General features: G+C 42.8%; 1 protein-coding gene across 3 annotated transcripts in view; it reads left to right on the top strand.

The window, feature by feature from the left end:
- The window catches only part of IFT140 (intraflagellar transport 140), a 54,945-nt gene that overhangs the window by 8,254 nt on the left and 29,641 nt on the right, over positions 1–17,050 (top strand). For all 3 annotated transcript variants that reach the window (XM_072120256.1, XM_072120255.1, XM_072120257.1), the window contains exons 3-16: positions 289–510; positions 3,264–3,385; positions 4,396–4,517; positions 4,896–5,071; positions 5,877–5,968; positions 6,205–6,311; positions 6,429–6,574; positions 8,252–8,455; positions 8,542–8,614; positions 12,885–12,976; positions 13,094–13,221; positions 13,597–13,714; positions 15,700–15,818; positions 16,339–16,501. In XM_072120256.1, coding sequence (XP_071976357.1) covers positions 289–510; positions 3,264–3,385; positions 4,396–4,517; positions 4,896–5,071; positions 5,877–5,968; positions 6,205–6,311; positions 6,429–6,574; positions 8,252–8,455; positions 8,542–8,614; positions 12,885–12,976; positions 13,094–13,221; positions 13,597–13,714; positions 15,700–15,818; positions 16,339–16,501 — 1,884 coding nt within the window. The remainder of the gene's footprint in view (positions 1–288; positions 511–3,263; positions 3,386–4,395; positions 4,518–4,895; positions 5,072–5,876; positions 5,969–6,204; positions 6,312–6,428; positions 6,575–8,251; positions 8,456–8,541; positions 8,615–12,884; positions 12,977–13,093; positions 13,222–13,596; positions 13,715–15,699; positions 15,819–16,338; positions 16,502–17,050) is intronic.

Genomic DNA, 17,050 nt, shown 5'->3' with positions numbered 1-17,050 from the left:
GCTGGGACCCCCACAATTCATGTGAATGAATGGGCAGCAGGGCTTCAGCATATACAACTGGCTCATGTAATGGACACAGAGCCCTGTAACGATTATTGGGGGACCAACAAGTAATTGAACCAACCACAAATCATAAATGGATGGTCTCTTTATAAAATGGGAATTACCCTTTAATAGCTGTTATTATTTTCTCTAGCGTGGGTCTAGTTACTGTAGCTGAGCCCTAAAAAAATGTCATTTTATTGCCATGTTTTTACATCCGTGTCATCCGTGTTTATTTTCTTCCAGGGTGACCATGTGGGTGGTGCACATGTGGAAAGGTCATACCAGCCGAGCCTCCTGAGCTGGCATCCCACAAAAAAGTTACTTGCTGTGGGGTGGGCAATAGGAGAAGTATTAATCCTAAATGAACCTGACAAAGAGCATCATGGCGTACCATCAACACACAGCACAGAGATCACATTGCTGGAGTGGAGCAGTAACAACAGCCGCCTAATTTCTGGAGACCTTGTGAGTATTACTAGTGGATATGGATGGATATTATGCAAGTGATTGAATGTTTTTATGAATAGATTATCGCCTTGATAGATCAGGATAGTTTAGGAGGCGAATCTGCTATTTAATGGAAATCTACCATCAAAATCAAGCATGGATATAAATAAAGGAATTATTTATTATTATTATTATTTATAAACCAGGGGCAGATTACCACAATCATAGTGCCCGGATCTATGAGTAAGGCTGGTTCCACACTTGCGAGTGTAATGCGATGAACTCGCATCACACAACGCATGCTGCCCGAGTCTCCCGGCCCGAACGCTGCAAACAGGAACTGAACTGACATGCTGGACTAAGGCTATATTCACACTGACATGTGCCAGCCGTTACGTAGTACGGCGGTACTCACATCGGCGCCAGGGAGAGTTGGAGGGGGTCACTGGGGCTCACACCCGCCCCTGTCCTATCTTTCTCCTGGCTACGGAACAGTGCGGAGCGCCCATTGCTGCCTATGGGGGACGTATATACGTCCTCCATACGGCAGGGTGAATATAACCTAACACTATGAGATCTCTGCATGGGGCCATATACACTCACCGGCCACTTTATTAGGTAAACCTGTCCAACTGCTCGTTAACACTTAATTTCTAATCAGCCAATCACATGGCGGCAACTCAGTGCATTTAGGCATGTAGACATGGTCAAGACAATCTCCTGCAAACCGAGCATCAGTATGGGGAAGAAAGGTGATTTGAGTGCCTTTGAACATGGCATGGTTATTGGTGCCAGAAGGGCTGGTCTGAGTATTTCAGAAACTGCTGATCTACTGGGATTTTCACGCACAACCATCTCTAGGGTTTACAGAGAATGGTCCGAAAAAGAAAAAACATCCAGTGAGCGGCAGTTCTGTGGGCGGTATACACTCACCGGCCACTTTATTAGGTACACCATGCTAGTAACGGGTTGGACCCCCTTTTGCCTTCAGAACTGCCTCAATTCTTCGTGGCATAGATTCAACAAGGTGCTGGAAGCTCCTCAGAGATTTTGGTCCATATTGATATGATGGCATCACACAGTTGCCGCAGATTTGTCGGCTGCACATCCATGATGCGAATCTCCCGTTCCACCACATCCCAAAGATGCTCTATTGGATTGAGATCTGGTGACTGTGGAGGCCATTTGAGTCCAGTGACCTCATTGTCATGTTCAAGAAACCAGTCTGAGATGATTCCAGCTTTATGACATGGCGCATTATCCTGCTGAAAGTAGCCATCGGATGTTACAGGGTACATTGTGCTCATAAAGGGATGGACATGGTCAGCAACAATACTCAGGTAGGCTGTGGCATTGCAACGATGCTCAATTGGTACCAAGGGGCCCAAAGAGTGCCAAGAAAATATTCCCCACACCATGACACCACCACCCCCAGCCTGAACCGTTGATACAAGGCAGGATGGATCCATGCTTTCATGTTGTTGACGCCAAATTGTGACCCTACCATCCAGATGTCGCAGCAGAAATCGAGACTCATCAGACCAGGCAACGTTTTTCCAATCTTCTACTGTCCAATTTCGATGAGCTTGTGCAAATTGTAGCCTCAGTTTCCTGTTCTTAGCTGAAAGGAGTGGCACCCGGTGTGGTCTTCTGCTGCTGTAGCCCATCTGCCTCAAAGTTCGACATACTGTGCGTTCAGAGATGCTCTTCTGCCTACCTTGGTTGTAACGGGTGGCGATTTGAGTCACTGTTGCCTTTCTATCAGCTCGAACCAGTCTGCCCATTCTCCTCTGACCTCTGGCATCAACAAGGCATTTCCGCCCACAGAACTGCCGCTCACTGGATGTTATTACTTTTTCGGACCATTCTCTGTAAACCCTAGAGATGGTTGTGCGTGAAAATCCCAGTAGATCAGCAGTTTCTGAAACACTCAGACCAGCCCTTCTGGCACCAACAACCATGCCACGTTCAAAGGCCTCAAATCCCCTTTCTTCCCCATACTGATGCTCGGTTTATTCTAAGTGGTTTAAAGCAAAGATGTTGAGTTACCTTGTCGAAATGTACATTGGGACGTAGTTGGAATCTAGCTATAGGTTAGGGACATTGTCATTGAGGGACAGCACTTTATTTGAGCCTCCTCTTATCACTTCGCAGCGAACTGTGTATGCAGCTTTACTGTGACGCCAGAGACGTAGCTGATCTTGTGGCTACTGCAGCACATGATCCGCTGTGTATGTCCTGCTGCACACTGCAGTTTAAGTCCGGGCTTCAGCGCGTGGGAGCTGGTATACAGACCGCACTGTTACAACAAATATATTAGACAGTGCATTTGGATTTTTTTTTTACATTCCTCCTGGTTTTGAATTATACTAACAGCAGCTGCTGTGCATAGTAATACAAGGAACTTTAAAGTTGGATTATTACAACTTTGATAATGGGACTCCCCTCTTAGCCAGTCCCTAGGTGTTCATTACTACCCACCTACAGTGTAGTACACTACTTTTAGTGATAATACATCACAATGCACAGAAGTAGAGAATATATTAAGTCTGTTCTGTTTTAATGTTTATTTACTAAAAGTTACATTTTATACACTCACTCTTTCCCCATCTAATTTCCCCTTCCCCTAGCTATTATCGTTGTTGTGGTGGTTTCCACCAGTGAGTAACTTCATAACCAGTAGACTTTATTTTCACTATTATGCGATACAGAAAGTATACTGGAATATGATTTGACCTGTTATCAATACATTTATATTTTTATTTGTACAGAATGGTTTACTATTTATGTGGAAACTGGATCAGCGAGGCCGAGTCCAGGGAGGACCATTACTAAAGCTGGACTACCTCAAGCCTTTGACTCATTGCCTTTTCAAACCAATGGCACCTGAAGAGTAAGTATAAGGGTGATGCCACACATGGCGTTTTTAGTTCCGTTTTTAAGCATGCGTTTTTAAAATGCATCCGTTTTTTGAAAATGTATCACCCTTAGGGTGGTGACAGACGTGGCATTTTTTAAGGCCGTTTTTAGTAGTGCGTTTTCAGATCGGTAAAAAACGCATGCGTTTTTGGAAAACACAAGCGTTTTTGACCAGTTTGAATTAAGATAATTGGTCAAACCTGTCAAAAATGCATGCGTTTTTTACGATCTGAAAACGCACTAACTAAAAACGGCCTAAAAACGCCACGTGTGTCACCACCCTTAGGCCTAAAACCCACAAGTCTGATACAACTTACTTGCATCGTTGAATCGAATATCTGTCTTTAGCGCTCAGAGACCGGTACTAAAGTCAGCATGTCAGTAATTCACTTTTGGTTAGAGCCTCTTCTGCAGTAACGACTTACGGAGACTAACCGTGCCCCATGTGTCCTATCAGCCAAATAGAGCAGTGCCCACTACCTGCAGCTAGGACTGTAATATAAATTTGTAGCCAAGCCTATTAATAATTTGTATTGTAGATTCTGCTTCTTAATAGCAGAACAGTAGAACCTATCCATAATCAAGGTGATGAAGTGTCCCGTTCAGTCTTCTAGCCTGCTCTATGTATGAGAGGCATATGCAACTCCTTTACAGTGTTATGTCACCTAGAATATGGATATAAGCAGCCGGCAGCTGCTCCATACTGCTAGTTTTCTGCAATCTTTTGTATAAGGATTACTATGGACACTCTGTCTATGTAATTGGAGACACACTTTTATTTAATATCTGTTATCAATTTTTGATGTCCAAGACTGGAATCACACCTGCAGTATATATAGTAATTTTGAAGCCATAATCAGGAATAAATTTAAAAAAATATATAAGGAAAGTACTTAACTTTTTCTGGAATCTACTACTTGCTGCTGCTCCATTCATTTTGGATGCCTTGGTCCTGATATGTGAGTGTTATTGCCCTCTTTTCAGGGATATGGCCCAGCTGGCCAAAGCTGCGGTGAGCGGGGATGAAAAGGCACTGGATATGTTTAACTGGAAAATGAAGGCAGCCGCCCAACAGGAGTTCTCCTTCTTCATCAGCACAGGAGATGGTAGGTGGCAGTGAACCTAAAATGATCTGGCAGCGTAAACCAGTGGGGTAGCGGGTAAAAGGGTAGTTCTGATCTATTTTCAGTTTCGGTAATTCATTATGTCTACTTTTTGGATTGTACTTTTGTACTTAAGTCAGTAAAATGTGTTTTGTGTTTGTTATTGTTTGTTATTAGGGTGCATTCACATGTTCAGTTTTTCAGATGCAGTTTTTGATGTCCAAACCAGGAGCGGAATGAAAAAAGAGGAGGAGCAGCATCACCAAGTTATATGTTCTCAACCAGTATGATCCACACCTGCTTTTGGCTTCAAAAACTGCATCTGAAAAACCGAACGTGTGAATCAACCCTCAATCTCTAATTTTTATTTTATTGTGTCAGGTTCCATACATTGGGTTAATGAGCAGTCAAAGAGTAGCCCAATAATTGGAATGGACAGTCCTGCACGGAAGCTGATCTTCTTGGAGAAGAAATCTGTACTAGTGGTGGTGACTGAGAACTTGCTCCTATCACAGTTCTTTGTTAGTCCGGAAGGAGACACTGAGGAGATATCCAAGGTAAGGTACTTAATGGCAGCATCCTAGTGTTCCTAATTCACACAATGCGTTGCGTCGCGGTTTTTTATGCATTTTTGACGCATTGAAAAGGCTTCAGTCTTGATCACATGTTGAAGTAACATTGCGGTTTAGCAAATGCAATGGAAACGCAATGTTACTTCAACATGTGATCAAGGTTGAAGCCTTTGGAATGCGTCAAAAATGCATTAAAAAAACGTGACGCACTGCATAGTGTGAATGTGCCCTAAGGGTGATGGCACATGTGGCGTGTATGGTCCGTTTTTAAGCAGTCTGTCAAAAAACGCGGTTTTTTTACAGTTTTGGCCAATTATCTTAATTCAAACTGGTCAAAAACGCATGCGTTTTTTGACGGACTGCTTAAAAACGGACCAAAAACTCATTTTTAGGCCGTTTTAGTGCGTTTTCAGATGGTAAAAAAACGCATGCGTTAAAAAACTCTTCAGTTTTTTAAAAACGCATGCGGTTTTTGAAAACGCATGTGTTTTTGCCTGGTTTTCCGAATTTGCGCAATTAAAAAAACGGACAAAAATGCGTGCGTTTTCAAAAAACGGATGTGTTTTTTAACGCATGCTCTTTTTACAATCTGCAAACGTCCCAAAAATGGCCTAAAAACGCCATGTGTGACATCACCCTAAGGCTGCAATTACACGCTGCGAAATTGTGAGATGAAATAATGGATATTTAGCAGACATATGATTGCATATTTACCAATACCTGATGACACTTGTTATCCATTGTGTGCTTATTGGGTGAACTACATGACTGAATGGATCTTCTTGAGCAGGTGAAGCTGACCGGGAGGATCATTAAAACGGCGGATATCATCTGCGTCAATAACTCCTTACTGATCACCGCAACAGGAGAAAGTGTCATAAGGTAATTCATTCTAATTTATGAGTTCAGGAATGTTCACAGGTTATTTTTCGGAGAAAAGTTCTCCCAAAAGTTCCTGTGAACCAGCATGGCCAAAGACTACATGATAAGACTACATGTTATAGCGGCGCCTGATGGACACTATAGATGGCGTGTAGCAGCTGGACCTTAATTGATGTCACTCAATGCATATAATAGCATGCAATGGCACAATAAATTATGTGAAATCTTACTTTCAGATTCTGGGATCTGGAGCGAGATGACAATTATGTTCTGTTCCTGGATGATCAAATGGGATTTGAAGCAGAGGAAACCATAAACTGTATTTCATACTGTCCTGCCAAAGGTATCACAGCCTCACAATTCAGCTCAACTCATATTCCAACCCATGTCATCAGGCCTTGTGTCTATATGTATATTGAACCATTTATATCCTTCAGTACATGTATTTCTTTCATTGAAGCAATTCTGGCAGCTGGAACCAGTAGGGGCAAGGTGGCCATGTGGAGCAAAGTCCCTGATGGTCGTAAGTCCTTGAGGTCCGAAGGAAAAGAATGCTGGAAGCTGAACACCCCAACAGAATTGGAAGGGAACATCACGCAGATCACAGTAAGTGATGGTGCACAAATGTAGGTGTCACTTATAACTGGTGATCTTATGTTCATGTTTGAACACAATTTACTTGAAAAGTTGAGTATTTTTCAAGTATTTTGTATCATTTATCCTAACTTATATTCTGTATTATACCCCAGAGCTGCACTCACTATTCTGCTAGTGCAATCACTGTGTACGTACATGACCATTACTTGTCCTGTAGTGATCCCAAGTTACATCCTGTGTTATACTCCAGAGCTGCACTCACTATTCTGCTGCTGGTGCAGTCATTGTATACATACATGACATTACTTATCCTGTACTGATCCTGAGTTACACCCTGTATTATACTCCAGAGCTGCACTCACTATTCTGCTGCTGGTGCAGTCACTGTGTACATACATGACATTACTTATCCTGTACTGATCCTGAGTTACATCCTGTGTTATACTCCACAGCTGCATTCACTATTCTGCTACTGGTGCAGTCACTGTGTACATAAATGACATTACTTATCATGTACTGATCCTGAGTTACATCCTGTATTATACTCCAGAGCTGCTCTCACTATTCTGCTGCTGGTGCAGTCACTGTGTACATAAATGACATTACTTCTCCTGTACTGATCCTGAGTTACATCCAGTATTATACCCTAGAGCTGCACTCACTATTCTGCTGCTGGTGCAGTCACTGTGTACATACATGACATTACTTATCCTGTACTGATCCTGAGTTACATCCTGTATTATACTCCAGAGCTGCACTCACTATTCTGCTGCTGGTGCAGTCACTGTGTACATACATGACATTACTTATCCTGTACTGATCCTGAGTTACATCCTGTATTATACCCCAGAGCTGCACTCACTATTCTGCTGCTGGTGCAGTCACTGTGTACATACATGACATTACTTATCCTGTACTCATCCTGAGTTACATCCTGCATTATACTCCAGGGCTGCACTCACTATTCTGCTGCTGGTGCAGTCACTGTGTACATACATGACATTACTTATCCTGTACTGGTCCTGAGTTACATCCTGTATTATACTCCAGAGCTGCTCTCACTATTCTGCTGCTGGTGCAGTCACTGTGTACATAAATGACATTACTTCTCCTGTACTGGATCCTGAGTTACATCCTGTATTATACTCCAGAGCTGCACTCACTATTCTGCTGCTGGTGCAGTCACTGTGTACATACATGACATTACTTATCCTGTACTGATCCTGAGTTACATCCTGTATTATACCCCAGAGCTGCACTCACTATTCTGCTGCTGGTGCAGTCACTGTGTACATACATGACATTACTTATCCTGTACTCATCCTGAGTTACATCCTGTATTATACTCCAGGGCTGCACTCACTATTCTGCTGCTGGTGCAGTCACTGTGTACATAAATGACATTACTTATCCTGTACTGATCCGGAGTTATATCCTGTATTATACTCCAGAGCTGCACTCACTATTCTGCTACTGGTGCAGTCACTGTGTACATAAATGACATTACTTCTCCTGTACTGGATCCTGAGTTATATCCTGTATTATACTCCAGCGCTGTGCTCACTATTCTTCTTGTAGAGTCAGTTTACATTACTTATCCTGTATTGATCATAATTGTTTCTTCATCCTTTCTATATCCCCATTTGTTGATCATTGCCTGAGATCATATACTTTGTCTTCATACAGTGGGGATCATCTAAGAATCTTTTGGCTGTGAACAACCTGAGCTCAGTTCTGGTCCTCAGTGAACATGTCATGTCCTCTCATTTCCATCAACAAGTAGCGGCGATTCAGGTGGCGCCATCTCAGCTCAGCATCACCTACTTCAGTACAGGTGCCCGGCACAACTTTAAGACTGATATGTACATCAAAGGGGTCTTTGTTACTAAGGTGAGCAGACTGTGCAGTATATGATTACATTATTTTGTCTCTTATATAGCAGTGGTACAAGTAAATTTCTTATCTATAATTTTTAGGATACAATAGCCGTATGGAACGGCAAATTGGTGACAGTCTATGAACTTAGTGGACCCGCCCTGAGAAATGCAGGTATATCCATCACACTCATACACCCGAAACTTTGTCACAAGAGTTTCGGCTATAGCAGGATTGGCCGGACATGCCCATCTGTTTTTGATTTATCATATATTAAGGTCTATGGCACTGAACTAAATCTTTATCCCTTGTGGGGTAAGCCATGCTCTGACACCATAACGATCACATTGATCACCATCGACAAAGTCAAAGCCACATTTGCAGGTGTTAAAATTCCTTCTCTTCCTGCCGAATGCTCTTCTTTGGCTAATACAATGTTGTGCAGCCAGCTTTATAAGGCTGTCAAACATCATATAAATCAACCCTGCGGTTTTGAAATGTGATTTATTTCTTCCTGCCAGTGATCTGTATCAAGATGAATTGTAAAGAAAATGATCAATGATCTGTGGTTTTGCTTGAATGGACGTACACAGTAATAGTGAGCTGATTCACTTACATATCCTTAAAGAGATTTTCTCACCAGTCAAAATTAGACCCTATCCACAAGATGAGACCCACACAGATCGCGAGAACATGTAGTCCAACAGGGTCCGAGGTACTTTCGTAGGGCCCCTCGTTGCTCCCTGAGTTGAACTGAGCAGACGGCCGCACAGGTCAGTTGTGCTCCATTCATCTCTATGGGGTGGTAGGTGGATGGATGGGACGTGAGGATAGCCCTTTTTTGGGCTAATCCTCACGTCCCGGGTGTCTTTTACAAAACTTTATTACATATATATGCTAATTTTTTTTATGTCGCTACTGGGGCGTGGAGTAGCCGGACATGAGGCTACTAGTCGCGGCTACTCCACGCCCCAGTAGCCGCGTTACTCCGCCTACCAGGTAATCTTCGAGTCCCCCATCCGAGTCCCCCATCCGAGTCCCCCATCCGAGTCCCCCATCTACTACGCATGCGCAGTAGTTCCGGCTCCGGAGCCACGGCATGCGCAGAACGCAGGGGACCCGGATGAGGGCGCGCAGCAACCAGGAGCTGCGCGCCGAAGATTACCTGGTAGGCGGAGTAACGCGGCTACTGGGGCGTGGAGTAGCCACGACTAGTAGCCTCATGTACGGCTACTCCACGCCCCAGTAGCCGCATAAAAAAATTAGCATATACATGTAATAAAGTTTTGTAAAAGATACCCGGGACGTGAGGATTAGCCCAAAAAAGGGCTCTCCTCACGTCCCATCCTACCACCCCTTCTACCTTTATAGGTAGATTCGCGGTGGTAGGTGCCCTTTAAGAAGATTGCAGAGTGGCGTGTGGACGATGTCGGACCCTGAGTTCTCATAATCTGTGTGGGTCTTATAACTGACACCTCCACTGATCAGCAAGTTAGGCCCTATCCTGTGGATGGGGCCTAACTTGATTGGTGGGAAAACTGTGGTAGCTCTCTTATCCATGGCCGCCTACCATCTAAAAATCAACTTTTAAAATGATGCTAATTCGCCGAAAGGGCTCCTGGGGCTATTATCAGAGCATCTCTGTGCTGCAGCTTCCCATTTTGTGCTGAAGCTTCCTTTGCTGCAGTGAGATTTCTTCAGGCAGAGGGAGGGGGAGTGCTGAGGGATCAAAGGGGGAGGGTGAGACAGTGTAACAGCCTGTGAAGCTGCTGCATGGAGAGGCTCTGGTAACACACCCCAGAACCCTTTGGGCTCATTTAAAAGAATGCTAAAGTTGCTTTTAGAAGTGAGGAGGCCATGGATTTGAACATTTGTCATTCCCCAGGGGGAGGAGCAGAGCAGGTGGAAGGTAAAAATAAACTAACCTGTTCCTGTGGCCGTTTAAAGCACCGACTGGCAGAATGGTGATGTTTAGCAGTGACATCACCGCTCTCCCTCCTGTGATCTTATTGAAAGTTTTGGCCCAGCTATAGATGTATATGGTGAGCTGGAGAGATGTGGCACAGCTTATTGTGCTGCTGGCCCTTCAGTAGTTTCTTCTTTTTGCACGTAAAGAGCTGTTTAACGGCTTGTTTTCTGCGTAACAAATTGCACTTCATAGTAATGGTATTGAATATTCCATGCCATGTACTGGGAAGCAGAAAAAAATTCCAAATGCAGTGAAAATGATGAAAAACCGCATTTGTGCCGTTTTCTTGTGGGCTTGAATTTACGTCTTTCACTGAGCACCCCAAATGACATGTCTACTTTATTCTTTGGGTCGGTACGATCACGGGGATACCAAATTTGTATAGTTTTTATAATGTTTTCATACATTTAAAAAAATTAAAACCTCCTGTACAAAAATTTTTGGGGGATTTTGCCCCTTCTGGCGCTAATAACTTTTTTGGACTTTGTTGTATGGAGCTGTGGGTGGTGTAGTTTGCAACATTTGATAATATTTTCAATAATATCATTTTTAGGGCTGTACGACCATTTTCGACTTTGAACGCTATTTTCTGTTATCGGGTTAAAGACAGTGAAAAAACGTTAGTATATTTTGATATATCGGGCATTTTCGGACGCGTCGATACCTAATGTGTTTATGATTTATACTGTTTATTTATATTTATATCAGTTCTAGGGAAAGGGGGGTGCTAGCACCGATCTCGGGTGTTACCGGTAAGTCTTTGCTGCAATATGCAGCAAAGACTTACCGGCTATGGAGAGCGCTCACGTAAATACAGAGCGGGCGGTCGTGAACCGATTACAGTGTTTGAAAAACATGGCAGCTTTTTTCTAAAAACAGCGCCACACCTGACCATGGTGGTGTGAGCCGGTATTGCAGCTCAGCTCTATATGGGTCAGAAAGGGAAACAGGAGACACAATACAGGCGCCACATGTGTGAGTCTGAATTTAGAAATGGTGATATAGTTCTTTAAATGGAAATATGCTCACCTATTGTGGTTGTACAACCGGTACAACACGAGAGAATCGCTTAGAGTCACCTCCAGAGTGGTATTAGGCAGCTTTCCTGGCTATCATGCAGACAGGTTGTCTCATGAAAAAAGTGCAGCGATCAAGTGGAGGGTTCCAGGATGATATCAGCGCCAATAACTCGATTTGGAGAAGACTCTTAAATTTGCATAGTTTTATTTCATAAAGCTTACTAAGACGCGTTTCGAGCCCGAACCGGGCTCTTCATCAGTTAAAATAAAGCATGACATACAGTGAACTTGCGGTTTTAAATAGTGGTTTTTGGCGGGAGCGGATGCGTCTGCATCGCGTTAATGTGACGTCACAATAACAATAGAAACATATAGTAAAAGGGTATTCATTCATAAAAAAAAAATAATTTTCTTTTTTTATATATAAAGAAATTATTTGGGGTATAAAATATTGGTTACAAATAGGTACTAACCGCTAAAAATTGTTGTTAAAAGACCAGTCGATTTGACAGATGTTTAAAATATAGATTATAATAACTCTGTGATAAACTTCATAAGCAGATAGCATTAGAAAAAAATGGTATTATCGTGTTACTGACCTGTTATGGATATGGTTCTATTGAGTAATATTGCGAGCTGGAGTGTGCATGAGATGCATTACGGGGGTCCGTCTGTTTAAGTGAATTGAAACTACGGAAGCCGCAGAGGACCAAAAGTCTTGAAGCGCGAGGATGGAAGATCGGAGGAGGAACAGCAGAAATGGAACTAGTAGCGGGTGTCGGTATTCAGGTGTGGTTTTAGATCAATATTGTCTCCGTTATTTCATTGAGACCAGCGGGTTTCAGTGTATTCAATCGATATATCCAGTAGATTTCTTTCTTTTTTAGTTGTTCGAATCTATTGTTTACCTCAGGATTTATATGATCAATCGGGGTAATGATGATACTTCCTTCCCCTTTATGTTTTTTATACCCAAAATAATTTCTTTATATATAAAAAAAGAATTTTTTTTTTTTTTTTATGAATGAATACCCTTTTACTATATGTTTCTATTGTTATTGTGACGTCACATTAACGCGATGCAGACGCATCCGCTCCCGCCAAAAACCACTATTTAAAACCGCAAGTTCACTGTATGTCATGCTTTATTTTAACTGATGAAGAGCCCGGTTCGGGCTCGAAACGCGTCTTAGTAAGCTTTATGAAATAAAACTATGCAAATTTAAGAGTCTTCTCCAAATCGAGTTATTGGCGCTGATATCATCCTGGAACCCTCCACTTGATCGCAGCTCAGCTCTATAGAGATGAATGGAGCTTTATTGCAATCCCACGCACTATCCTTGGTAGGGGAGTAGCTGTTTTTGTAAATCTAGATGACCCCTTTAAGTAAATACAATATGGGCCCATTGTTATGGAGACGGGTTTCTTCAGCTCATTTCCAATATTTTCTCCCCAGGTTCCTTTGCCAGCGACTCTCCTGTTTTGGCAATCCATGAAGAGAACGTCTACACAGTGGAGCCCGGTAGAGTCCAGATTCGTACATTGCAGGTAAGTGCATACTCCTGTACCATCATGTTATGTGCTCTCCTATAGCCATGGTCGTCTCTTCCTGGACCAGTGCACCACACTCAGCATTCCCACTCATGTTAATGTCTTCTCTTCCAGGGGACTGTAAAGCAGCTGCTCCCGTTCTCGGTGTCAGAGGGAAACCCATGTATGCTGGACATATGCAGGACCTTCTTAGTGGTTGCCACCGATGCCGCTCACTTCAAGCTCTTTGACCTTTCTAGAAGGTACAGTTGACCAATAATAACTATTGGTAACTTAACACAGGTACACAGAGCTGGAAGCATCATTGTAGAGGTCAGATGTTGCATCTACAGCCGCAGTTCCTATTCAGTGTGAATGGGGAACACAACTCAAGTCTTGGCTTCTAGCCAAGGGATATCACTGGTCGACCCCTTAAATCTTCTCCTCAGTCCATATGTCAATAATGGTCTCACTGCTGGCAAGCACACAGATCCAACTATACAGATAGTTATCTTGGGGAATGGGAAGCCGAGGGCAGGAGCTGGCACCCCATGAATGTGTATAGTAATATGTTCTGTTCATCACGTCCTCATTGTCATGTTGTCATTGTACTCACTTTCTGTTTGTTTATCTCATAGGGAGGCCAAAGCCCACAGCAATTGTAAGAACCTCTCTGAGCTGGTGCCAGGGCTGGGTAGCATTGTGTCTATCAGGTGCAACGCCAATGGCAGTAAAGTCAGCATCTTAGCCAACAGGGTAAGATTTGGTCATCACCTTCAAGGTCAGACATAAAATGTCCATTAGACTTATTGACCAGGTTAATTGTTGTCCCCCAAGTACACGATAGGGAACAACAAACTGATGAGTGATTGCTGGGACCTCCACCAATCGCAAGTTGGACCAAATATTTCACATTACTTTACTATTAAACTTTACTATTACTTATGTTGGTAAATATAAAAAATATCAAAATCCATCATGATAAACCAGGCACACTTACTGATAGATCCTGACTGTGGTAAACTTCTTATATTTGTTATCCATGGCCTCCGTCCCTCTAAAATCAAATTATCAAATTGTGAAAAAGCTCTGGGGGATGTTACCAAAACGCCACGGTGCTGAAGATTCACATGCTGTTACGCTGTCTCCCCTACAGCACCTCCGTCTACTTTGATGTAATCTCACTGCAGCACAGGAAGTTTTGGCACACCGTGGGAGAGGGAACACTGTAACAGCCTATGAAGCTATAGCATGGAGGGATGGTAACACCCCCAGGAGGCCTTCAGGCTCATTAGCATAATTGTAAAAGTTGATATTAGAATGAAGGAGTCCATGGGTAAGAATTATAAGAAGATTACCACAGCCACGGTGCCTGGATCTACCTGGTTTATCATGATGTATTTTGATGGTAGATTTCCTTTAAACAGTAAATTAAAGAGATAGTGCTCTATTGGACAAACATGGCTGCTTTCGTTTTCTTGGCTTAGTCCTAATCACTTCTATAAAGTGGCAATTCCAGACACTACCCATGTGCGCTAATCTTTAACTCCTTTAATCCTTCATAAGTTTACTATTACAATTGCCCAGTGTTACTTCCTCCTCCTCTGCCACACATGCCTTACTGCATTCCACCATTGGGCAGTGGCAGTGTGTCTGTACAGGTGGAAGGAAGTCTATAATAATAAAATAATAATTCCTTTATATAGTGCACACAGATTATACAGCGCTGCCAAATCAGTCCCTGTCTCCATGGGGCTCACAATCTACCAGTATGTTTTGGAGTGTGGGAGGAAACCGGAGGATCCGGAGGAAACCCACACAAACACGGATAGAACATACAAACTTTTTGCAGATGTTAACTCTGGGACTTGAACCCAGGTCACCAGCGCTGCAAGGCTGTAGTGTTATCCACTGAGCCACTGTGCTGCCATTAGTCTAAAAGCAACTCCCAGATCTAAAGACAAACAACATGCAGCACTGTTACCAGGAACATGAACTGTGTCGTCTTAGAGGTCATTCCAAATAAAATTTTATCCCTGGGTCTAAGAGGCGGTCTTCACAAAAATAATTTGATGGAGTGTGGTTTTTCTTTCCACCCTTTTAGTAACATTTTTAGTGGCCACCAGATGGCGCTCGAAATATGAACTACAAATACACTGGTGATTCTAAAAATCATCTAAAGAGATGTAGAAGCCTGTGGAATTTTTAATTTTTTTTTAATTCATGCCCCCCCCCCCTACTTTATGATGATACTTTACTTACTTGCAGTTTCCCTAGTACAGTGCACACAGTGCCACAGATTGGTAATGCAGCCGCTTCATTCTCAGAGGGTAACTCTGAGTGGGAGTTACCCACACGTTCAGTAATGGGAGTGATGTAAATATGAAGTTCTCTATCTCTAGAGAGCGTTGAGCGGACAGAAACTGTTCGGGTCCTTAACTTAAAGGACCTGAACTCGATCCCAAATTTCATTATAACCATACCCGCCAGTAGCGCAGGTCACCTTTGGGCACCACCATTTTGGGGAGGATAATCGCTCCCCAAAGACTTTATTGGGAATGAGGACCCTCCCCAAAATGGCATCGCATGCAAGGCCATGGGTAATTTAAATGCCGCTGGTGACTTTGCTAAAAGCATTTAAACCCGGGATCAGTGCCAGCACCCGGTTTAATTGCAAATGGTCCACTCATTAATACTTATCTTAAATAATTTTTGATTTAACCCTCTGATTCTTTCTCCAGGCTGACGGACACCTGGACTCCAAAATGTACTTCTACGATGTTGACCTGGATACTGTGTCGTACTTTGACTTCTGGAATGGCCAAGCTGATCAACAAGATTCTCAACCCACTATGGACACGTAAGAAGTTGTGGGGGGTTATATGTTTTGTGGATCTGAACTTGACTCTCTGCTTTATGTAGTGTGATATGTCCTCCAAGTTGTAGTATGATGACTACTAGATGGATGAAGATTGAATGTGCCGTACCCTGGGGTAGTAGAGCATGACATTACAAGGAACACTCCAGTCAAAGCTAAATTATTGGATTATGAACAGGGCTTAAAGGGAGGAGCATGACTCTTTTTCATTGTATTCCTAGAACCTTGGTAGCACCTAGAGTCGTGCTTCTCCCTTCAGGCCCTGCACCAGGTATAATGCAATGAATCCGATTTGATTAGAGCATTCCTTTAAGCTCCACTGGAAAATCTCCATTGCCTTGCATTGCCATATAGAGAGGTAAATTTAGCCCTCTTCTAGGCCTTCTGCTATGAGTTAGGGCTATCATAATCATTATGATTTAGGTTGGGCACAACAGTTTTTTTTTTTTGTTTGTTTTTTTTTTTTTATAAGTAAGTTTATGCATCTACTTTCCATCTACAGGAACCCTACAGAGACCACAAAACTACTTGATCGCATTCCTATTAGCCACTTCTGGGATCAAAGTGAACCCAGGCTACTAGTATGTGAGGCAATGCTGGCCATCCCAAATTCCGCTCATTCATCACCTAAACACAACCACCTGGTGGAGGTTTCCCATGGAAAGGTAAGGGTTCTGGAGAAAGTTTTAAAACCTCTGCAACAAGGGGGGGGCAGTGCTTTATAAACACGGGGATCTCCTTAAAGGGCATCTAACACTAGGATGAAGGATTGTAAACCAAGCACACTGACAGACTGGTGTGTGCCACCCCTGGCAGGATCTGCTCTTCTTTAAGCTTCCGATGCCCTTGTTTTTAAGAAACAAAGGCTTTATAAATTATGAAATGAGCCTAAATTGCTCCAGGCTCCATTAACATCTATGGAGCCTGGAGCCCCTCGGGCTTATTTGCATAATTTTAAAGGCCTTAAGAAAAAAAAAACAGGACATAAGAATCGTAAAGAAGAGCAGAACCTGCCAGAGGGGGCACATGCCAGTGTGTAATTGTGCATGGTTGATAATAAATGATCCTGGTGGTAGATGTCCTTTAATTTAGGAATTGATGACGGTCTTGAGGTCTGATCTCCACCGATGACATATCTGTTTTCCATCATATTATTAGATGGGAAAAACTCTTGAAAATTCTCATGTTTTTTCAAATCACTTTAGTCAAGTTTA

The sequence above is a fragment of the Engystomops pustulosus genome, chromosome 8, assembly GCF_040894005.1.
Source record: "Engystomops pustulosus chromosome 8, aEngPut4.maternal, whole genome shotgun sequence".
In the NCBI taxonomy this organism is placed as follows: domain Eukaryota; kingdom Metazoa; phylum Chordata; class Amphibia; order Anura; family Leptodactylidae; genus Engystomops; species Engystomops pustulosus.
Note: the sequence above shows the minus strand (reverse complement) of the source record. Positions and strands in the feature narration are given on the sequence as shown.